At 43.2% G+C, this 24099-nt stretch overlaps 1 protein-coding gene across 6 annotated transcripts in view; it reads left to right on the top strand.

Annotated features, from left to right (window-relative positions):
• RPRD1A (regulation of nuclear pre-mRNA domain containing 1A) overlaps nt 1–24099 on the top strand; it is a 68046-nt gene that overhangs the window by 1755 nt on the left and 42192 nt on the right. For 4 of the 6 annotated variants that reach the window (XM_073332689.1, XM_073332686.1, XM_073332683.1 and 1 more), the window contains exons 2-6: nt 11800–11949; nt 21756–21885; nt 23204–23310; nt 23400–23494; nt 23963–24089. In XM_073332689.1, the coding sequence (XP_073188790.1) occupies nt 11800–11949; nt 21756–21885; nt 23204–23310; nt 23400–23494; nt 23963–24089 (609 nt within the window). The remainder of the gene's footprint in view (nt 1–11799; nt 11950–21755; nt 21886–23203; nt 23311–23399; nt 23495–23962; nt 24090–24099) is intronic. The other 2 variants (XM_073332687.1, XM_073332688.1) reach the window with 1 other exon arrangement.

Here is a 24099-nt window from a genome sequence, read left to right as displayed (position 1 = left end):
ATATCTTATAATTATTTTAGCCTGTGTTGAAACGGTATGTAAATTGTTTTAATATCTTACATTAAGCTTCCATGTGTTTTGTATTAGGAACATTTGCAAATACATTTGATTTAAAATACATTTTAGTTCACTTCTTGCAGAAAATGGTTCTCTTTTGAACTTTCAAATCACTAGACTGAACAGAGTAAGTAGAATTAAAAAACAAAACCCAAAACTCGTGGCTTCTGGGTAGAAACATGGGATGTCAGAATGCACAAACTGAAGAGTGACGTGTCTACTACACAGATATGTAGGTTTAAGTATTTTATCTCAGTTACCGTATCTACTTGTTCATAAGCCGAATTTTTTAAGTAAAAAAGGGAAGCACCAGAGAAGGGGGTCAGCTTATGAACGGGTATAGAGCGGGAGAGGTGGGACACAGCCCCTCCCCCAACAGAGGGAGCAAGGAGAGGCAGCAGAGCCAGAAGGGAAGAGGTGGGGCCGGAGTCTCTCCGCTTCTGGCTACACTGCTCTTCCCCCCCCCCCCCCCAGCCTCCGAAGCAGCTGCAGCTTTGGGGCTGGCACGCTGCGGCTGTGCTGCCTGGCCTGGCCCGCCGGAGCATGCTGCGGCTAGGCACGAGACATCCTCCCCTGGCCCTCCCCAGATAAGGTGGGAAGGGATGGGATGGGGAGAGTATGGGGATCCTGGGCTAGTTGTGGGGTCATGTGGAGGCTGACCCCCAGATTACCCCCCCCACACACACACACACACAAATTTCCCCACTAGTTGCTGTCCCGGCCTGTAAGGGTAAGCTGCTGGCACGATGGGAGCACTTTGTTCACTTAGGTTTATCTTGCTCAAGGTAAACAAACCATCTCGGGCTGCCAGCAGCTTATCCTGATACCCTGGGATCCAAAGTTTGCTGACCCCTGAATTATAGGGTCGGCTTATGAATGGGTCATAAAAATTTTCCATTTTTACTTATTCATCGGGGGGGGGCGGTGCGGGGGGCGGTCAGCTTATAAACAAACCCGCTTATGATAGAGTATGTACAGTATTTTGTAAAGTAAAAGTACCTTCCCTATAACAACACTGTCTCTGGAACAGTTTCTCTTTTTTTGAAAACAAATGTATGGTATTTCTCCCACATCTCTAAACAAAAATCCCAAACACCCCCCAAATAAATTATTTAAGATCACTGTTTTGAGTGATCGAAGTTTATGATGAATAGCTGATGTAGGAGCCTTTTAAAATTGGTTTTATTTTCTATCTTGATCAACATACGCATGAGAGTGAGCGTATGAGGCAGTCACTGTAGTGCCATCAGTATATTCCTGAAATCCAGCTCTTTAACTCTTTATCAAGTTCAGATAGTATAGTTAAGGCTATGTTTTAGTCACGGGTATTTTTTGGTAGAAGTCATAGACAGGTCACGGACTGTAAACAAAAAATCGCGGGCCTGTGACCTATCCATGACTCCTGCTAAAAATACCTGCTGTGAAACTTGGATGGGGGAGCAGTCTGCGGATGCTGGGGGAGCTGACCCGAGACCCCCGCTGGGACTGGGGGAGAGGGGCTGGGCTGTGGCCCGGGACCCCTGCTGGTACTGGGGGAGGGAGGGTTGGCGGGGCTGGTATGGGCTTCCTACTCGGCTCCGCATCCCTGCAGCTCCTAGGAGGCAGGGGCCAGGGCAGGAACTCCTCCACTGCTCCCGCCACAAGTGCTGGCTGCCACAGCTCCCCCAGCCCCAGCTGCTGCATAAGTCACGGAATCTGTGACAGACTCATAGCCTTAAGTATAGTTGCTTGACTAGAGAAATGGATGAAAATTAGATGGTTGAGAACCACAGACGGTTTCAATCTTATTTGGTCGTGCTCCTCCCCTTCTTTGCATCTGTAGTAGTTTATGCCTCCCACTCCACCACACAAGTATGTATACTGATTTTAAAAAAAAATCAATATGTAAGTCTCATTAAATATAAAAAAACAGTAAGGCATTGATTCAAACAGAACCAACAATCCATTATAATAAGAGCAAAAGTAAAATTGTGGTTGATACTTACAATTAAATGTGGACCCCACATCATAGCAAATGGATTAATGTACAGATGGCAATGACTTTGTATAATGCTATGCAAGCTTAAAAAAAATCCATCAAAATACACAGCAGCATCTGAGAACCTGTATGGAGGAATCAGCTTTGCTAATTATTCATTGCTGTGGGTAAAGAGTGCACAGTAAGTCTTTTTTTCCTCTAAAGCATCTCACGCCTCTCCCAGAATACATTCCACGCTTTTAGAATCTCTGCTCTAAGTAAATGGAGGTAGTGTTGGTTGGCAGAATGAAGCATTCTGAAGAACTGACAGCAATGTTTTCTGGTAGCACCTGTCTCCAGCTGTCAAGCTTGTGCCCTCTTGCGGGAGGGGATCTGTATGGGGTCCTTAGCAGTGATTACTAGAAATACTATTCTTTTAATCGTCACCTGAATGGTGATTTGGCTACAGTGTTTCGTGCCTTTGCCATCTCAAAGTAAGATTGTGCAATTCTTCCGACTTGGGGCTGACCTCTAAGTATCTGGAAACTACAGCTGCTTAGACATGTGGCAGGCCAGCTCCTGTCCAAGAAAAAAACACTGAGATCATTTCATGTTGCACTGTCCATTTCAAGGTCCTGGTCCTCATTTTTTAAGCTATAGAGATTGCCTTTTGTTCCACATCCCAACTTTCAGCTGCATTTGGGGATGCTGTGGCTGACAAACCCCAACCTCTATCTTAGCTATTTGCCTGTGATCACCACAGTATTTGAAAGCCTCACAAAAGTTGTTACTTATATTTCAGTAGTCTAGAAACCCCAGCCAAGATCAGGGCCTCATTGTGATAGATGCAGTACTAACACATAGACAGTCCCTAACCCCAGTAGTTTCTAATCTAAATGAACAATATAGGCAAAGAGTGGGAGGGAAAACAGGCACAGAGCGAAGTGACTTGCCCAAGGTGAGACAGTAGGTCCCTGGTAGTACCAGGCACAGAATCTAGGTCTCAGGAGACCTAGTTCCGCGCCTTTTTTATCAAACCACATGAATACATCTTCCCAACTCCCCTGCCTTGTGAGATAAAGAATTAGTAATAACTGTGTTTTCGAGACTGTGATTTTTGCCAGTGTTACCCAGGAATTCTGTGCAGAATTAAAAATTGAACCCATATCTCCTTGAGTCCCAAACCAATTTCTTTAACCATAATGCCATCTTTCATCTCATAATTCATTCTTGTGGAAGGCCCTTACAGTGGAATATGCCATCACCAGGGATAAAATGAGCAACCTTAAGAGCACAATACAATGCAAGACTAATTTCTCTGTAGCCTTTCACTTAACTAATGAGTGGAATGGTCATGGATGTGTGTCCTGGACAACTGTTTGCCTAGTTTTTCATCTTAAATGGCTTCAGTATTAACGATAGGAGCTCTTAGACCCTTGTTCCTCTTTGTCAGTGGCACCTGTATTTCTAAAATTGTGTAATGGGAACGAGACACTATGTTGAAATTGGAGTGAGGAGGTGATATTTAGACACACACATACTATTTACTGTCTGGATAAGTTAACATCTTGTAACAACTTTCTTCTACTGGAGCCATGAGATTCTGGTTCTGACAGTGAACTATTGCAGTTTGCTTTAAAAACTAGCAAAACCCAGCAAACTTCTGGTATATGAAAACAGACTTCTCAACATGTCTTCCTTTGGGGTACAATTAGCTAGAATTCTCATATTTGTAATTTTTTTGTCCTCTTAAAATTTCATATTAAAGCACAGATCTTTTCTTTAATGTTTTGGGTTTTATTTTTAGCTTATTCCTATTTTTCTTTCCTTCAGACCCCTTGTCCAGAGTAACTTAGATAAATTTTACCTCACTTGCTCTTTGGTAACTTATGTAAAGATGGTTACAGTAATAGGAGTTGTTTAATTCCATTATATAGCTTTTTTTCTTGCTCTCTTTCTCCAGTCGCCAGTAAGGAAAGACTCTTTAGATCATGCTTTTAAGAGTACAGAAACAAATGGGATCGGAAAGTTTTTTTTCTATGCTGATGTCTACAGTAAGATAATGGGAAATGGCTGATCAAGTTGAATTGAAGTAACTCTGAACTAAGCTCCCATCCTTAGTTGCATGTTCTTTAACAGTCTTTGGACTGAAATTCTTTATTAGAATAACTTTGTACAGTTGCAGAAGAGAGAGTTTTTAGCTGTTATAGCTTTCACTTTGTCTAGATGTTTGTGTACATAAATTCAAAGGAAAATTGTTAAATGTAATCTGTTAAATTTTCATACAATTATATTTGTAACATTTGGGAGTATGTAAATTAGAATTATTTCCAAATAGGTTGCTCAGTTTGCTGCAGTCTTATGGCATATAATATGACTTTTTTTACTTATTTGGCTTGGTTGTAGCCAGCAGCTGGACAGTAGGATTTGTTGATGCATTTACAGTCCCTTAGTGTAAACAGAATCTGAGTGTTTTGTAATCATGCATAACAGTTCATAAACTGTATGATTTTCGACCTTTCTCTTCAGATTTATAGAACAGACTTTTTACTGATTCTTCTTGACTGTAACTAATGAATACATTAAATGTATATATTCTAGAATTCATCATTTTGTGAAATTACTATGGGTTAACGGGACTTCTGGCATCTGTCATACGATGATATATTCATCAGATGAGTCTGCTCATTAGAGACTTTCTTTAAAAGGTTGGTTGGAACATATATGCTGAATGCTTCTGTAGATGGACTAGTATGGCTTTTAGTGTGTGTTTAAACTTGTGTTTCACTCATTTTGGTTTTGTTTTTTAATCTAACCTATGAGATAATATATATTAAATTTTAGATTTTTTTGGCATAACTGTCATTTAGTTCATGCTCTGGGTCTGTGCTAGCATATTGATGAAAATTTTTTATATTGAAAAGAGGCTGTAACAATTAATTTGAAGCATGACACCATTATTAATTCAGAGATAAGAAACTACAATGATTAAAGCCCAACTATAATTTTAATAGCACTGTCATGAACTTCAGTTGAGATTGACCCCTCTAGGTTTGTAGCTGTTTCTTTCATGCATGTTCAGAGTATGTCAGCCTCTTGATTTGACGTCATAATGCATTGTAATGGCTCCAAACTGGCTTTTTTTGGTAAGAAGAAGTTGCCTTTCTGTTATCTTCAAACTTAGCCACCTGGATCAAAGCATTTGTCTGTATGTGGGGTTGGGGATGGGTGGCATTATCTGAAGGGGTCAAATCAGACAGAGAAAAGTATTGATACTCTCCCAGTTCCACCCATGAGACACCATCCGATGAAGTGAGCTGTAGCTCACGAAAGCTTATGCTCAGATAAATTGGTTAGTCTCTAAGGTGCCACAAGTACGCCTTTTCTTTTTGCGAATACAGACTAACACGGCTGCTACTCTGAAACCTGTCATTTAGAGTACATCTTTGTATCATGATCACCCCTGTCCTTCCTTGTATGTTGTAATCAGCAGCGTAATAGCTAACAATGCTTACATTTAAAATTTTCATGATAGTGTACCTTAGTTAACCTATTGAGATGAGTGAGGCAGTTCACACTTCTCCGAGCTGTTTCATGTCTGTAGGGTCAGATGGATATTAATAGGGAAAAGCTATATTTTTGGAACTATAAGGGCTAAACGTTTAAAAAAATGAAAGTGTAGATTCTAGAGCCCAGAAAATCAGCCATCAGAGAAAAGTACCAGTTCTTCAGACTGCCATGAACTGGATCAGTCTGACTCCTGATGTAGTGGGTTAAAAATTTAACTTTCTCTAAGTATATGATCTGTGCATGATACTCCTGTTTTAACTCTTGAGTGGAGAACTGGTAGAATCTCCCCAAATTCTTAACCTATGAGGGCAGTGGTAGCAAAGAAGAATGTGAGTCAGGTCCCCACTAGTTGTTTCATGTGACTCCCTCTACTGTATATGCTTGCTGCCCTGAAAACAATCCAGTCACTTGCTCCTTAACTGCAGAGAAGCTGTACCACATCAGCTGTTGTAGCTCTTCTCTGGATCCCAGTAAGTGCTTGAGGTATCCTTTCTCAACACCAACTTTGTCTTTCAGTCAAGTCTGGAACTTATTGAGGTTCTTATCTTGGCTTCTGATGTTTGGTGCAATTCTTCAGTGCTTGACTTTTGTCAGTACTTTGGCACTTGGTGGCACTTGATTTTTTTTTTTTTGTTGTTGCCACCTTAGCGTTCTGACACTTACTAATCGTTGGTACCTGTAGTCTTCTTTGGCATTCTGCTTTTTATTTTGCCACCAGCTCATCACCCTGCTGTTTCTTTTCCCTACTGAGGCAGCTTTTGTAGTCTTCACGGAGATTTCCTGAGTATGGGTAACTGGGTTAGATAACCCTGCCTACAAGCATCCACGCTGCTAAGCCACACTTGAGGCCTGTCTGGTAGGTGCATGCATCCTGGTTACATGCTAGAATTTCCAGGAGCATATCCCGTGGTTCTTAGTTCAATACCACCACATGAATTGTTTTGTGTTGTATTTTGGAAGAAATTATTTGTCCCTCCCAGGTCCCTGTGTGGAAGAGTTCTTTGCTAACCAGCACAGAGAATTTAAACACTTTTGGCACTGCACACTCCTCATTTCCATCTTCACCTCTGTTCCACCCACTGACAAGGGATTGATCCAGATCAGGATGATGACCTGATCCAGCAGTTGTCACTGTTAATCCAACACCTGTTTTCACAACTGGAGGCAGATAGAGGGCATGGGACTTGGTAGAGAGCATTTTGGAAGCAGCTAGTGGCCATCAGAAGGTGGCAGCAGGCCTTGGTGTGGACACAGCAGAATTGAGGCAGCTGATGCAGGTTGTAATAGCTGTAGATTCTCCTGTGTTGACCTGATGCTGGATCAGGAGCACAAGTACTGAGTGGGTCTACACTGTCATGTGGACCCAACCCTCCAGTGTCAGGACATGCAGATGAGGGAATCCAGAATTAGGCTCTTACCTCAGACTGCTACAGGTTGGTTGCTAACCAGTTTTACATCAACTGTGACCATCTCCTTCCCTCCACAAGGTGCATGTGAAGTTGTACCCTGATGTAAGAGTGCACTCAGAAGAATTTGCATACTAAGCAGTTGCGGGATGGTGGTAGAATGTACATTTGGACGATTGATGGTAAGTTGGCACAGCTTGCAAACCTGTTTGGATGTAGTATGCCCAGTGACATCTGTTATTGGGACATGCTGTGCACTCCACAACATATGCAAGCATAATGGAGAGAGCTTTCTCCAGGAATGGGTTGAAGATTGGCTGCCTGTTCACCCGAACCTAAGAGTGCACCTTTGATCACTGGGGCTGGGAGAGCAAGGGAAGTAAGGGATGGCTTGTTTGCCCACATCCAGCTTTGTGTGGGAAAATGTGAGGCTGTGGAGTGTTATACTGTGTAGACTTAGACATGTATCTATTTGCTGCTGTTCTGACAATTAAAAGCTTTTGATTTAAGCTTTCTGCCTCTTATTTCCCAAACACTCACCTGTGGATTGTTCAATCAAATACTTTAGTAAAAGTGAATGCAGCCAATCCAGCTGCTACTGACCAGAGTGCAAATGTTGGGTGAAATGTGCAGTGAAAACAAAGTAAATCAGTGTGATGTCATTGTTGATAGAATTGCACATCACCAGTGTTCTTGTACTACTTCTCCTGTAGTTGCATGGAGGTAGGATGAACAGAATATATATATCCATACTCACTTTTATTCTAGGAGTTTGATTGCCACATTGCCAACCCCACTCCAGAATTGTCAAGTGGTGCATTGGCTGCCAGGTATGTTAGCATGGAGGAGAGTCAACTGGCAAAGGTACTGGTCATCAGGCTAAGTGTCTGCTTGAACATTTCCTTCTGCTGCTGCCAGTCATGCTCCTTCATTTCCCTGTCCTGCTCCTACAGCAGCCTCTGGAATTCTCACTGCTGGTGTGACCTGTGGCTAAAGTCATTTTGCATATCCTGCAGATGGTCATCTTTGGAACATTTTTCTTTTCCCCTGCTAGTTCACGGCCCTCATCCCAAAAGCCATTGGAGGCTGCTTGGTGCAGCAGATGTGGACAGCCTTGCAAAGGCAATAAAGGAACTTTTTTTTGTCCAGGGAAATAAAAATATCTCTTTACATTGTGTCACAGCAAGGCCACAAAATTGATACTTCTGTCTTCTCCATACCCACGTTTATCTCCTTTCTCCATATTTGCCTGTTGATAAGCAGCTGCAGCTCAGGTCACCAGCCCACCAATACAATGGAAAATCTTGGAATTTTTTAAAATAAAATAAATATATCTTTTTACCTGGATGGGGGGGTGGGTTTGGTGCCCATAAACTAGGAACCTTTTACCAGTGCTGGTCTTAAAAGTATTTCAGGTAGTGTTGTCATCAGAAGATGTTAATCTGCTGGAGATTCAGGATTGGAAAAGGGAACTTTTCCAGGCCTGTGGTAGAAGACCATCTGTGTATGTCAAAGAGGTATTTCCTTGTCTGATGACTGATCAGCGAGTGATGACTAGAGAGGACTGTAGTGAGCTGTGGGGCGGGGAGTGTTTGTCCTGCATAGGTGTCTCGTGGACTGTCTTGAGGTTTTCCTGTGTGAAAAGTTCAGAAGCATAATTTTCTGGGGGTGGACCAAAATCTCAGTGAACACAAAAAAGCATGCTGAAATAGGATGCAGGAACTTGCTTACCATGAATATGCCTTTTCACTACCCCTGTACATCAGGCTGCCAATACCTAGAGACTTTCACTCAGGGTGGATTTGATTTAGCTCAAATTGATTTAAATCACTAGTTAGGAAGATTCTATTTAATCATGGATTTCTACATAAAAGCGCATTCTTGTTGGTTGTTATAACCTTAGTACATATTCTTCTCAACTCAGAGATAGATGTAGATTTCATTTTTAGAAGGTACACACTATACATTTTTAAGTGATTGATTTTGAAAACTTTTCAGATTAGTTTTACAGCTATATCAGAAAATGAATGGTCCAAAGGTAATTGAAGCAGATATTTATGAAATCATTGGGAGGCGAACTATTTCCAATTCAACTGGTCAAGCATTAATATTTGGAGGATTTTCTTGTCATGCTGTATTAGGAGGAGAACATCACCAGAGAGACATTTAAATTGTTTAAAACAACGTTATATATTCTGGATTGTTTTCCTCAACAGCAAACATATAATATTTTAACAAAACAAGCACATGAATTTTTAAATTTAGTTAAACATTCAATTTTTTTAATTCAGGTTTGTTTTTGTTAAAATTGTTTTTAACTAAAATAGTTAAATGAAATATTTAAAAAGACTATGTCAGCCAGGTCAACATGAAAAATGTAAAATATTGGCTTCTGCAGCTTCTCAGTAGTCTTCACCTTCATTTTCCTTTTTGTTCCTAATCTGGAAAAGAAAAACACGGCTTTCCTGCTTTTTCAGGTCTCAAATGATTTCTCAATTTGGAATTAATTAGTCCAAAGGAAGAAAATATTCTTTCTACACTGGCAGAAGAAGCTACTGCTGTTAAAAGTGAGATTATCACTTCAGCAGTGACTTCCACCATTCATTGGTGTGATTTTCTTTAAAACATCAGCAGCAAACATATATTTCTTGAATGGTAATTATTCCCAAACTGGGTCTCTCTTACAGCCTGCTGCCATTATAGTTTTTCCCTTCTAGTAAGAGAATGATATGGTAGATCTCAAATCAATGAAGGCTACATTTGGAAAGACCTCAAGACTTCTAGAATATGCTGCTCAAACAGTTTCACTTTTGTTTCTGCTGCCTGTTCCTCCCTTCTCACATTTTATCTCCAGACATCTCCTTATCCAGATTTTTTCTGCCCCCAACAAACTTCTGTTCATTGAACTTTTTGAAACTTTTAGAGAGAGATAAGGGATTGACTCTGTGTACACAAATTTTCAGAGGGACAGTAGGGTTGAGGTCTGTTTCTCACCTCTAGATATTTATTTATTCATTTAAAAACATTTTTGCTGTTAACAAGCATGTTATCTCTGGATAGACAAATCCACAGTTTGAGAACTGAAAAATGTATCTTCTCTGATGGTATCTTCTAGACTGAGCACTGAGACCCATTGGATAGGTAGAAAGATTAATCTAAATCTGTACAGAAGCCCCTGGAATCCCATAAGATTGGGTCCCTAATCCATGAACTATTGGAACTCATTTACAAAACTTTTCTTAAACATTACATGAATATATTCTCATACTGTAGAATTAGAATTTACAATCCCTGTTCTATGAAGAGATACATTATAGCTTAAAGATATCTTCAGATTGCTTTTTTCCTCAAAAAGCATTTTATCAAAAAGTCCAATTTTTAAATAACTAGGAATTTTTATTATTTAAAAAAATCATTGGTTTTTATCCACCTTGCTTTCACTTAATATAGCCACAGATCATACAGTAGGACATAAAATCCTGGCTGTTTTGGAGACTGCTTTAATACCGTGCCAGTATGAGAAGAGTGCAGTGTGTGTGTGTGTACATAGCTCTACATATGTGCTTGTGCTGCATGCATCACAGTGTCTGCAGGCATCGCTCATCTTGTAATCTCAGTTGTGCATAAATCAATTAGCAGTATTCAGTTACATTTCAGTTAGAATAAATCACTAGTTGCATATTTACTACTTTTCTCCTTGTTTGGAATCCATCTTGAATTGCATGTGATGGGGGAGGAAGGGGGTAAAAGGTGGCTGGGGAAATGGTGTGGCTTCTGCACTCAGGTGGCCCAAAGGTCACCCCACAGTACATAATATTCTTCATAATAATTGCATTGGCCATAAACTAGCAAAATCCTATCATTTATGTTGCAATTTCTCACTAGCAATAACAAAGATGGCAGTAGCCTCTTACCTGGAAGTGGCGATGGCTCTGATGCAGGTTTCTCTCTGTTCCATTCCTTGTCCCCGAGCAGGTCTGAGGATGTCCTCCAGTCCATCTGCCCATAGAGCCTGCTGGCTCTGGGGTCTGTGTTTGACCTTCAACTGCTGGAATCTCCTCTGGCACTGCCAGTCTCTGTGTCCATGAGTGCATTTGCTCTTAAAACGCCATCAGGCACAACAGGGGGTGTTCAGCAACTAGTCAAACTCTTTATAGTAGTGGCAGGTTGATCGTAAGTTTCGAGATTTGCCATTGGTGTTTTTTTTTGTCGTGCGTTTTTTTTATTCTCTTACACTGACTTGCCCTCCATGTAATCCCCTCCTCTGCCAGACTCTTGGCAGTGCTCTTTTAGAGGTGTGATTTTTGGTGTGTCTCAAATTATGGTGCTTACTACACTAACTATTCAAGTGAGCTGTGTAGACATGCAGAAGGCTGGGTGTAATGTGGTGTTTATAAACTGGGCAGGTGTATATAAACTAATAGATGAGTTCCAGCGCTGAGGAAGGGAGCCTACTCACCTGGGTAAGCAAGCCTGACAAATCCATATAAAAGGCTTTTTAAGCATGGTAGAGAGGATTGGGCTAAAACCAAGGTAAAAGTCTGGGCTAAATGAGTTAGCCAGGTTCTTCCTTGTGTGTTGTCCCAACCCCCCGCCCCATCCCCTTCCATCCACACACACACACACACACACATACACATATCTCACCTGAGTTTTTGTGCTTGCAGGCCAGCTAGCATGGCAGGGGGCATGGGGTTTAGGGCTTGGGTTCTGGTTTCACTTGAGCCAGTAGTACTCCTCCTCCTGTGCTGTGAGAATGCAGGCTAAATCATTTAGAGTGCTGATAGTCCTCCATTTGTCTTCTCTCAGCTTCCTCCAGTGTGCCAAGGAGGACAGACAAATTCTCCCACAGTTCACTGGGAAAGAATCTGTTGCACAGTTTACTGCAGCACAAAGAACCGTGGGACGTATCCCCAGAAAGTCCCGAGGACGCACATGGGGGAGCGCACCATAACTTGGGTAAGGGCTTGCAGTGTAGCTGCTCGTACACTGACTAGAGTAACATGGTTCCTGGTAGCATACATGTAATGCAGTGATTCTCAAACTTTTGTACTGGTGATCCCTTTCACATAGCAAGCCTCTTGAGTGCGACCCTCCCCCCCTTATAAATTAAAAACACGTTTTTATATATTTAACACCATTATAAATGCTGGAGGCAAAGCGGGATTTGGGGGGGAGGCTGGCAGCTCGCGACCCCCCCCATGTAATAACGTGACCTTCTGAGGGATCCCAACCCCCAGTTTGAGAACGCCTGACGTAATGGATATTAAACTGTCTGAATGCCTGCCATATACCTTTTGGATTAAGCTTGCTTTCAGTGTGTCTAACTACCAGTTTCGTCTGAACTGTTTCAGCTAGCACTGGTTTAGTGCCAATATGAATGTCATTAAAATGGTTCAAACTGAAATGGTCCAGATGGGTCAACTACTCCCACAGTGCACCAGTAGCCTTTTGACGTGTTCCAGAATCCATTGCTTCTGGGAGCTGTGCCAATAACTGGAGTTAGGTAACCAGAGGGCATTGCAACTGAAAGTTTAGAAGAGCATTAGTGTGGGCATGAGGTAAAACTGCACCTTTTAGGAATGAGAGTCAATATAGACCCAGCCCTACCATCCAGTCCCTTCTTCTGTATTCACCTGGTGCAGTGTCTCAGTATAGCAGTGATATTGGTCGTTACCTATTTTTGTACGGCTCCCCATGTCAATAGTCACCTTCTAGCCCTTGCCTTGAGCCAGGAAAATGTGTATGAATTAAATAAATTAAATAAAATCTTAACCCGTAAATTGTGGCAGACAACGCTACCAACACTTGAATCTAACATACTGTGTTTTACCAAGTGCCGAGGAAAATCTGTATAGTTCCGTGATCACATTCATATATTTTTTTAATGGAAATCCAAACTTCCATATCTTTCTTGAAACCTGAATATGAGTGGTCCTCTCCGAAGAGAGATACTAGAAGGGGTAGATAAAGGTTTTCAGACTGAGTCCAGCAAAGTTGATTTTGGAAATAGATGTAAAATGTTCTCAGGAACAGTTAAGCATATTGAAGTCCTTTGTTCGTGTCCTTTAATTAGAATCTATGCGGAGCAGAATACATTAGCAGCAAACGCTAAGGCAGGATTGTGTATACTTCCAGATAGCAATTTAGCCCAGTTTGATATAGTTCTATTGCAGATCAGCAAGAGCTCAAGGTTGAAGTCTAGATACGGAAACACACATAGGTGGAGAAGTTTAAATGTGCATCATCCAAGGATGGGCACTGATCTGGAACCCAAGAGACCTGGGTTCTAATCAATGTTTCATTATTTTAGTAACTACAGAAAAATCTCTAACAATATTCGTCTCCCTGTGCTCCTTAAATGTTGGTTGGTTCTCTGCCTCAACTGCCAAAGAATCCTTTGATTTAAGCATTTTGTATAACTAAATCAGGCAAATCTGTAACATCTGTAGATTGGATAGATCAGTGGTTCTGAACTGGGGTCTCGGGCTCCCTAGGGGGGAGCTGCAAGCAGGTTTTTTGCGTGGGAGGAACGCCAAGCAGGGTCAGCATTAGACTCACTGGGGCCCAGGGCAAAAAGCTGAAGCCCATCGCATGGGTCTGAAGCCCTGGGTCCTGAGGATTGTAGCTTCACAGTGCCCCTGTGGTGTGGGGCACTAGGCAGTTGCCCTGCTTGCTACCTTCTAATGCCTGCCCTGGCTTTTATATGCAGAAGACCAGTTGTAGCATAGCTAGGCTGTGGAGTTTTTATAGTATGTTGCGGGGGGGGCTCAGAAAGGAAAATGTTGAGAACCCCTGGGCTAGATTGTAGGGGGAGACTTTTTTAAAGGCATTACATACATCATTATGTATACACCAATATCCTGTATGTTGCCTAAGGCAATTGGTAAATGTTTCTTACCAGCAAATGGACAAGGAAAATACCTGGCTTTGTAAATGTCTCTCATCTCAGTACAGTGAATATGAATATAGTTTGTTGAAATCTTACCTGACAGCTGGAGAAAACACTAGCTTTTTGATGGAGATGTGGGGAGACTTTTCCTCCATCTGTTGATGGTAGTTCTTTCGAGGTGTGTTTTGTTTTATTTCCTCCTTTCTCTTATGAGTGCTGTGAGGAAGGCGGCTTGCTGTCTCTGGGATTTCTTGCAATTCTCTCCATTGGAAGGACTCCCTTGTGACAGAATGGCCTCCTTGTTTTTAGTGTTCCACTTCTTTCAGTTAGAGTTTCTGAGTTTGTTTCAAATAGGGACCCCAACTTTATGGAGTTTGTTTTCATTGTCTCTTACTTTCAGCTATTAGGAGAACAGTGCAGTGTCAGAAAGCAGATCCCCACCCATCAGTATTGTTGGCACTGCTCTCTGAGGGGCTATTTTTGTTTCAGAAATCCTCTCAAACTTGACTACTTTGAAAACTGAATGGTTCTATAGCCATGCTGGACATAAACAGTTCCTACAAGTATTTATTCTATGTAGCTATCAAGATAGTATATCTGGGCTGTTCTGCCCCCTGTGCATGAAGAAGATTTATGTTCAATATCTAGGTGACTTTTCAGAGTTTACACATTACAGCCTCCAGATGCCTTGTTTCCCCAAAACAAGATATCAAACTGATATCTTTTTCCTGTTAGTGACTATCAGTACTAGGGTTCAGTTCAGAGGATGGCAATGTTAGCTTTACCTAGTCATACAGTCTCAGATCATCTTACTTGGTTGCTCCATAGTTTGTCCTCGAAACACACTTTTTGCTTGCTCCCATGTCAAGTGACATGTCAAAAGGGGCAGTATGTCAGGGCTTGCTGTAGAGACCAGCATGAGCAATTTACAGCAACTCCTCACTTAATGTTCTCCTGTTTAACGTTTCTTCGAAGTTACGTTGCTACTCCATTAGGGAACATGCTCGTTTAAAGTTGTGCAATGCTTCCTTATAATGTCGTTTGGCTGCCTGCTCTGTCCACTGCTTATAGGATTCTGTGGAAGAGCAGCGACTTTACAAGGGAGCATTGCACAAGTTCCTCTTCTCCGCCTCCTCCCTCCCAGCGCTTCCCCTGCTGCCAGACGGCTTTTCTCTTCAAAGCGCTACTTCTCTCCTGCTGGCTGGCTGCGCAGCTGCCCCTGTTCCTCCTGTGTCCCCCAGCCTGTGCTCACAGGGTTGCATTCTGAAAGGGGCTTTAGAGCTGCAGGCTGGGGCCCCCTTAGCCCAGGGCCCTGCAGCCCCTAAAGCCCCTGCCTTCCAGGTGGCCCTGCCTGGTTGGGCGGGGGAGCTCCCAGAATTGTGGTCACGGGGGTAGTGCTGCACGGAGCCACCTGCACACCCCCTGCACCAAACAGGAGCTGTCCCAGGTAAGTGCTCTGCACCTCCTGCCTGCCCCAGCCCTGAGCCTTCTCCCAAACCCTGCACCCCCAGCCCTGAGCCCCAGGAGGAGAATAGAGGGGAAAAAAATGGGAGGGAGATAAGAGAGAGTGCTCCCCCAGTGGGGGGTGGGGAGCAAAAATGAAGCTGAGCACAGGGCCCCACTAACTCTAAATCTGCTTAGTCTCCTCTCCTCCCCTTCCCTCCCAGAAAGTCCTAAGTGCTTCCACCACTTCCCTGCTGTTTGGCGGCAGGGAAGTGGTGGAAGCAACGGGGAGGAGCGGGGGCGCAATGTGCTCCAGGGAGGAGGTGGAGTGGGGGTGGGAAGAGTTGGACCTGGAGCATCCCCTAGCAAAGTCAGCGCCTGTTCTTAAGGGGGGAAGCTGCTGCTGTGCAAGGTGCTTTCTAGTGTCCTTGCCTGCCTCATTGTCTGCAGCAGGCTGTGCCTGTGTGGGGTAAGCCAAGGGCACCTCCCTACGATAGTACAGTATATAATGTCTTTTGTCTGCCCCCCCAAAAATTTCCTTGGAACCTAACCCCCCACATTTACATTAAATCTTATGGGAAAATTGTATTAGTTTAACATTGTTTGACTTAAAGTTGCATTTTTCAGGAACATAACTACAACGTTAAGTTTGGAGTTACTGTGCTTATATATTTGATAATTTTCAAATAGTAACATTTTCTATGGATTCCACCTTCCACCTACCATGTGGCATCTCTGTGCCTGACCCAGATTACGAATCTGGTCTTTTTCAGTAAGAGATTTTGCATACCGTTGTCCCTTAGACAAGAATCTAATTTCATGTCAACAATGTGTCTTTCGGATGTTGAGAGCTGTTGTTAGTTCTCGCTGTACGGACTGGCATATGAGGGATTTTGTATAAGGAACATGATTAAAACAGCGTTCTATTTACACTGCAAAAATTGAGTATTATCACTGAGGGGATGGGGTGTCACAATGTTACTGGATTCTCCTTCCCCAAAGTGTAGATGACACCTGACACCAATATGCAAATATATCGGGCTGGTGACCAGTACGGGGACTGGATTAAGCATCTCTAGACGGTATAAGAAAACCAGGGACCTGAAACACACCTCTGGCATCTTGCCAACATTGTGCCTGTTTTCTGAGGAGGTTGACAAGCACAGAGCCAGCGGTGGTGCATGATGAACTAGTCAGCTGTGATGCTGCCCTGCTGGCCCCAGAATCCAGCATGGGGAGTGGTGGGAACCAGCAGCAGTGCAGAAGGAGGCCCACAAAGTGATTCTGTTCCTGAAATGAGTCCCGGGGGGGGAGGGCTTTGATCCAGGAGCAGCACATCCTGCTGTACTTAAGGGAGCTGTTTGATGCCCACCCAGGGAACAACCTGGCTGCAGAGCTTGCAGAGGACAGACTGGACAGAAGCTGCCTTGGAGCCTGGTAAGTTTCTGGCTCCATTTAATGTAGGAATGGGGTGGATTTCGGTTCTATGAAACACTTCAAAATTTATTACATGCTGCTAACCAGGGCTTCTGTCTGCCAATGGCAGATGGTACACCAGTTGTGCGCCCGTTCTCCTCTGTCTTCTTCCGTCCACTCCCCCCCCGCCATGTGGAATTCAAATTGGTGACCAGGAAATACAAACAATAAATATTTTCAAGGTGTTTTTATATTACTAGAAAGGCACAGATTTTTGCTAGGGCATTTGTTTCTTAAAAATAATAACCTAACACTGCCATACCTATAAGTATGCCACTCTATAACCATCCAGTGGTGTAACAAGCCATCTGGAAAGAGTGAATGGTACAGCGGTGGTGGTGCAAGTGTGTTTCATTCACAAATCTAGTCCATTTCAGGTAAAGGTAGTCCAAGCAGTACATAGGTGACAAAATCATTTGTCTCAAATTTGACTGGGTTTGAAAATGCATCCAGAAATATGCCAGGAGGTGGGGGGGGTGGTTGTGGAGTTCTGTGTGTTTGCATGTAATCATGACTGGCTAAGCCCCATGAAATTTATGCAGCATGCTGTTGATTCCCTTATGAATTCTGACTGCATCTTAGGTGCTGATAGATGCAGACGTTTCCTGAAGCCAGAACTCCAGATAAGTAATCACATTTTGGGGAAGTGAATATTTTTTAGGCCCACCTTGGTAGCTCACAAAGCCATTCCACTCATAGAGGTGTTCAGCCATTATAGGTTTGACTACCTTCACTGCATACATTGCAGGTTTCCCACCAGCAGCTTTGAATATCCTCTCCTTTTGCCGGTCAGGCACCACAAGAACAGCCGGTCAGGCACCACAAGAACAGCTATGTCCTCCAAAATGTGGAAGGCCTGAAATGATAGAAAAAGTCTTTGTAGCAAGGCAACTGACAGACACACCTTCCTCCCCCTGAGTAGATATGCAATTTTTAGAAAACAAAAAACAGCTTTGAATTTTAACTTACCAGTGTCTCAATATTAATGTCTCTGTGATTAACCAGGCTGTGTTCAGGGAGCATCTGTGGTTGGAAGCATCCCTCTCACAGTATATTGAGGTTCAGTTTGGAAATGTAATGCTTTGTCCTTGGAATTCCACCAGAATTTTTTCTGTGCTCCTGCAATGAGCTGTTTGAGACAGTAACTCTGTGTCTTGTCCTATTCCAGGCCCCTCGACCTCTAGTGACTGCAGAATCTCCACAGCTTGCCCACTGTCTAGTACAAGCCTGGCCCAGCATACTGTCAAGGATCGTTTCGAGAGGAAGCATTTCTGTGATTAACTTATGGTTGAAATTCTGGATAGGACCCACAAGCAGGTCCAGTACCAAAAACAGAGGGACTTATGGCTAAAGGCAAGGCATGGCGAGAGTCAAGAGGAAAGGCTGAGGCAGGCTGCACAGCTTGAGAACAGGGTTTCAGTGCAGGAGCAGGCACTTGTTTCACTGTTCCTGGAGCAGGAGCAGTGGCTAAAAAAGGACAGAGGTCAGCAGAGAGAACAGTTTGAGTTGCTGATGTAAGTAACGGCTGAAAGAGTACCGACTCCTGCTGCATCACCCACATTACAGCCTCAGACCCCTGGTCAGTATCCTGGGATTTAGTCCAGAAACAGTTCGGAAAACTTCATGACTGTGTAGCATATGCAGTCAGGCCCCAATAGCGGCTGGGCCAGGAAACTTAGACCAGTTCGGTCCTTTATATTGACAACTTTCCTGTGGATGCCTCCATCCCACTCATGTGCAGCAAGAAGGGAAAGGAAACCTAGGGGTCTGGGGACAAGCAGTGGTAGGGGGTTTCTGTTTTGTACATGGTTTCATTATTTGTCTTGTTCATGCACTTTTTTCCTCCCCTGTTTGGTTCTGGTGTGTTGGTGTGGCACTGTCAGCTGGCCTGCCTGGCAATGGGTGGATGTTGTAGTTTTCCAAGACATCTTTATAAATAAAGATTTCTGTGTCATTAGGAGAGTTTATTTCTATCACTGTCATATTGTACAGTGTTTTTAAAATAACAAAGGTAAACACATGATCAGGGACAATTAGGAATTAGTATGCAAACACCATTCCTTTATACAATCCTCACTTCAGTCACTTCTTTATATTACTCCTGGGGAAATTCTGTGTACAATATTTTAAAATTTGGCAAATTTTATTTGTCAAAATAACACTCTATAATCACACCAATTTGTTATTTTGGTAATTTATTCAACATGCTTGTTAGCAACAATGTATCAACATAGACAAAAATAAAAAATTCCCCCAGAAGTAGAGTGTTAAAGAAAGCCCTACCACAGTCTAGTTCCAGTCCCTCTCCCCGGGAGCCCAGGGATCCAGAGGGAGAAACAGTCTCATGCTGGGTCCCGGGTTTGTTTGATGTTTCCTGCACACTGTCTCCTTCGAACTGCAGCTGTCGGGAGCCCTCCAGTTCTCTCTCTTCTCCTCTTTTCTCTCTCTCCGCTCCCCCCACCCTAGTCTTCTATTTGCAAACTGTGGAACTAGACTCGGCCGGGTCCAGGAGCTCTGCAGCCCATTTCTGCAAGGGAAAAAGGAAATTCTGCACAGAAGATTCATTCTGCGCAAATTCTGCATTGCGGAGTGGTGCTGAATTTTCCCAGGAGTATTATATGAATCTATACTGTGAATCATGCCCCACCATTTCATAAGTGGCCAAGTCATTCATAAGTACATTGCATGGCAGTCGAGTCCCTACCCTCCCCAAGCACTGACCCCCCACCCCAAATCAATAAGCCCTGTCCCCATTCCTCCAAAAGGACATTCATAGTCTATAATATGGGAGCACAAAGCCTCCCTGACTTCTGTTGCCTGGGTGCATCTAGCTCCAGCTATGGTAGGGGGACTTTCTGCCTGAGTATACTGGTTCAGTGGACCTTCTCTCTCATAGGTCCATTCAGAGGGAAATGACTCACCTCTGGCTTCACAAAGATAGTGAAGATTACAGCAAGCCACAGTAATGCGAACAGCACTGATGACTTGGAGATGTCTGCAGACCCATTTGGATGTGCAACAGGATTTTAGTCTACCAAAAGCACGTTCAACAACCATTCTGCACCTGCTGAGAGTTTAATAGGCCAAGGCAAAAAGGGCCATGTGGGGATCCCCAAAATAATGGTGGGGTCAGTAATGCTATTGATATTTGATGGGAATAGTATTCCAGCCTGTCCATGAATGTAGACTCTCCCTCATCACACAACCCTGACATCATGAACTTTCCCAGTGCAGCCCACGTTCACATTTGTAAATGGACCTCTGGGGTCCATGAGGGCCTGCATAGCAATGGAGTAGTGCCCTTTGTGGTTTGTGCTCATGTTCCTTGAGGAGGGCAAACTAGGGGCACATGAGTTCCATTCTCTCAAATGCAATTACTTCATGAATATCTTTCAAACCACATGCCTGATTGCCTCAGACACCTCCACCATGACTTTACCCACAGGTGACTTCCCAGTCTTAAACTGGTTGGCAATGGCCCTGTAGCAGTCTGGGGTAGCCAGCTTCTGGACACTTATAGCAACCTGCTTTTGGATTGGCATGAGTGGCCTCATGCATATGTTTACACTAGAGGGTTGGGGCAAGCGCTTCAGAAAGCTCCAGAAATGTAGTTTTCTTCATGTGAAAGTGCTGGACCACAGCTGGTCATCCTAAGTCACCATGACAGTATCGTCCCCTCAGCCTGCGCTTGTGGCCCTGCACCAGAAGCGCCGGTCTACTCGGGGCATGAGTGATTGTACGGAGTGTCATGAGCTCCGTCAGCCAGTTGGAGTCTGCCATGCTTTGGTACTCTGCTACCGCCACTTCCTGCTCCATCATAAGCTCTGTCAGGTGCCTTTGTTGGGTCAGAAGACAGCACCAAAATATCCACCAGCATTTCTCAGAAGCTCTGCCTGTTTCCCAACACAGGAGTGAAAGTGCAAGCAAAGAACTTCTTCTAAAGGCGCCGTCTCCATGTTGCTGTTTCCAATAGCTGGGGGTGCACGGACCAAAATGATTGCTTGGCAGGATGTGTTGGTGGGCTGTTCAAACTTCCTGTAACATGCCGTGTAGACAGTCAAGCTTTCTCACAGGAGGCCAGTGTCCGGGGTCTAGACCAGCCGCATTTCAGGAGGGTGTTTGAGAGTCTGGTGTATGGCTGATTTCACTTGAGTCTGTGTGCTGCAGCGTTGACATCAGAGTCCCAGCTTCAAGCCTGGGTTAGAAAAACCTTAATGTCCAGTTAACAATCATTGTAAATGCTCAAGCCCTGGGTTCTGTAACCCAGGGTCAGCTGATTGGAGTCCCACTAACCCTGGGCTTATATTGTAGTGTAGACATACCCTGAAGCAGTTTTGAAAATGTTACCCTAAGATTATAGCTACAAGATCATATGTTTGCTTTGGTGATTCATAATGTAAATTTAAAAGCGCAACGTGTATTTTAAAAAATGTAAGGTTCTGCGTGTGGGAAGAAGAAGAATTTGGGAGACTAAGTAAGTGTTATGTTGTGGAGGAGAGACTGGGTATGAGCGTGGAGGGGAAGGACAGTGTGTGTGCTGAAGTAGCAAAGGAATGTGGTAGTGTGAGAGGGGCAGCAAGAGGTCAGAGCAAATTGTGGATTGGCAAAATGTGAAGAATGTTCAAACTTCAAATTAGCTGTTGCTGGGCCTGTACTGAAAATGGCAGCGGGGGATGGCGAACTGATATGACTTGCTTTCTCTGGGTTTTGAGGGCTGAAATTTATGCAGACAAATTTTTTATAAAAAATGGCTTTGATTATTTTGTATTAATAGTATGAGGTGCTAACAGAAATAGTGAAGGAACTTTGTATTTTTAGCTAACATTTATATCTGTTTACATTCTCTACATAAGAGATGTAGGAAGAAACTCAACTGAATGTTAACTTGCAAAATTAGTTTTATACTACTAACAACTTCGGATTGTTGCATCTCTCTTTTTTTTTCTTTTATCAGCAAAACCAAATAGGAAGTTGACATTTCTGTACCTGGCCAACGATGTCATTCAGAACAGCAAAAGGAAAGGACCAGAATTTACAAAAGACTTTGCACCAGTTATAGTTGAGGCCTTTAAGCATGTTTCAAGGTACAGTAAACTGTAATGTGAGCATTATTGTCATCTTAACTATCATGCAAACAAAAAAGCCCGTGTGAGGCATTTTCCTTTCAGAACACTTCATTTGTTCTGTCTGGCTCAGCAGCGCTCATGGACCCTATTTAAAGAAAGCACCCTATCCTAGATCTGAAATCTATTTTTTTTTTTCAATTTCTTCCCTGCACCTCTTAGTTTAAAAGCTCCTTTGATCTTGAATAAATGTCAATCTTCTTTAGTATATATACCCAGTGGTGCTGGAACACTTTTTAATAGTGCGAGTACTGAAAGCCAACCGCGCTTACCCCTGTCTGTTCCCGCCCTCCCTCCCTTCTCCTCCCCCCCCCCCCTCCCAGCTGGGACTGGGAGCAGGGCCGTGTCTCCGGGATTGGGCGGGGGGTGGGGGGGTGGTGGATCTGGCAGGGGTAAGAGGCTGGGGCTGGCAGCCGGGAGCCCGGGCGCAGGAGGGCCGGCAAGTGGGATCCCGCATAAAACCTAGGGTTGCTGCAGCACCCTCCCCCCCACCCCCACACACACCCTAGTTCCCATGCCTGTGTATGCACCTTGATCAGAATAAAGTTTATTAGCCTGATAATCATCTTTTCACATTGGAAGACTGGGTTGTGTTTTTCTTTTGTGTTAGGTTGAGGGTAAATGTGTTTTTCAACTTGTACGTTACAATAATTCCCTATTCCTTAATGATACAGATCTAGCATATGATTTCTCTGCACCTTGAAGTCTTTAAACCATGATTTGAGGACTTCAATAGCTCAGACAAGTTAGGGGTTTGTTACAGGAGTTGGTGGGTGAGAGTCCGTGGCCTGCATTGTACAGGAGGTCAGACTAGATGATCATAATGGTCCCTTCTGACCTTAGTCTATGATTCTATTTAGCACTTAAACTAGAACGTGTATCTGTAGATGAATCTTTCGCATCTTTTTATGTAATAAGATTTAATTGTAAAAAAGATGAAATGTTAATTAATAGAATAAGGGTAAAACTGATCTGTCATGCTTTGCTAGGTTTAAAGGCACTATGAAGCATTCAGTGGTTGAAGTAGGCTGGTGGGCTAGTAGACTTGGCCTTTATTTCAATGTGACGTATTGTGAGGTGGCTTTGAACAAGTCAAAACGTCCTTTACCCTTTCTGCAAAATGAGGATCTTCACCTCAGAGAGGTGTTGGGCATTTTAATTCTTTGATATTTGTAAAATACTTCAGATCCTTGGATGCAAGATTATACAGGGCTGAATTGTTTATTACTTGGTTGTACTTCTACCATTTTTATTGGTGAATTTATTGTTTCCCCCACAGTGAGTCTGATGAGAGTTGTAAGAAACACCTTGGCCGTGTGCTCTCTATTTGGGAAGAAAGGTCTGTTTATGAAAATGATGTATTAGAACAACTTAGGCAAGCTTTGTGTAAGTATTCTGTGTGTATGTATTTTAGTCTCTCGAAATAAATGTATTGTTTCCTGAACTGATTTTTAGGTCTCTACTTTGACTTTTAGATGGTGACAGAAAGGCCAGGAAGCGCACATTTGAACAGATAAAAGTTGATGAAAATAACTGTTCAGCACAAAGTTCTCCAAGTGACCCTCCACAGGTAGAAGTCTCTTGTGTTCATAAACTTTTATCATTTCGTAAGGTTTGGGATATATGTGTAAAAACCCCAAATCCTTCAGTCACTGAGTAATAAAGAACCAACTCTGCATTGTAATGGGTCCCATTTTAAGGGCCAAATTAACACTCAAAAGCTAGAACGTTGAGTAAAGGTGGCTGTATGCAACCTTTATTCTTCCCCAATCCTTGGATTATCATGAGCAAAACAGCCCCTGATGTAACAGCCCCAATGCTGCTCTCAACTATGCTGGCTGAAGAGGCCTCCCATAGGGAAGGACTGCTGTGCACTCCAACTCTACTTCAGGCACTTCCTTACGTTAGCATGGTTCATAGGTATCAAGTGGGCTATACCAGATTTATGCTTGCAGAGGCTTCTGCCATGCCGATGGAATCTTTATTGTGTATCAGGATTTAATGACTAGACCAGTTCTAAGGCTGTGTGTTTTTTCAGACTACAGATCTTATTAGAGCATTACAAGAACTAGAAAATGCAGCCTCTGGGGATGCAGCAGTTCATCAGAGGATAGCTTCATTGCCTGTAGAGGTCCAAGATGTGTCCTTACTAGACAGAATAACAGGTGAGAGATG

The sequence above is a fragment of the Lepidochelys kempii genome, chromosome 2 (assembly GCF_965140265.1).
Source record: "Lepidochelys kempii isolate rLepKem1 chromosome 2, rLepKem1.hap2, whole genome shotgun sequence".
NCBI lineage: Eukaryota > Metazoa > Chordata > Testudines > Cheloniidae > Lepidochelys > Lepidochelys kempii.
The sequence above is the reverse complement of the archived record's forward strand: the minus strand, read 5'-3'. Positions and strand labels throughout refer to the sequence as shown.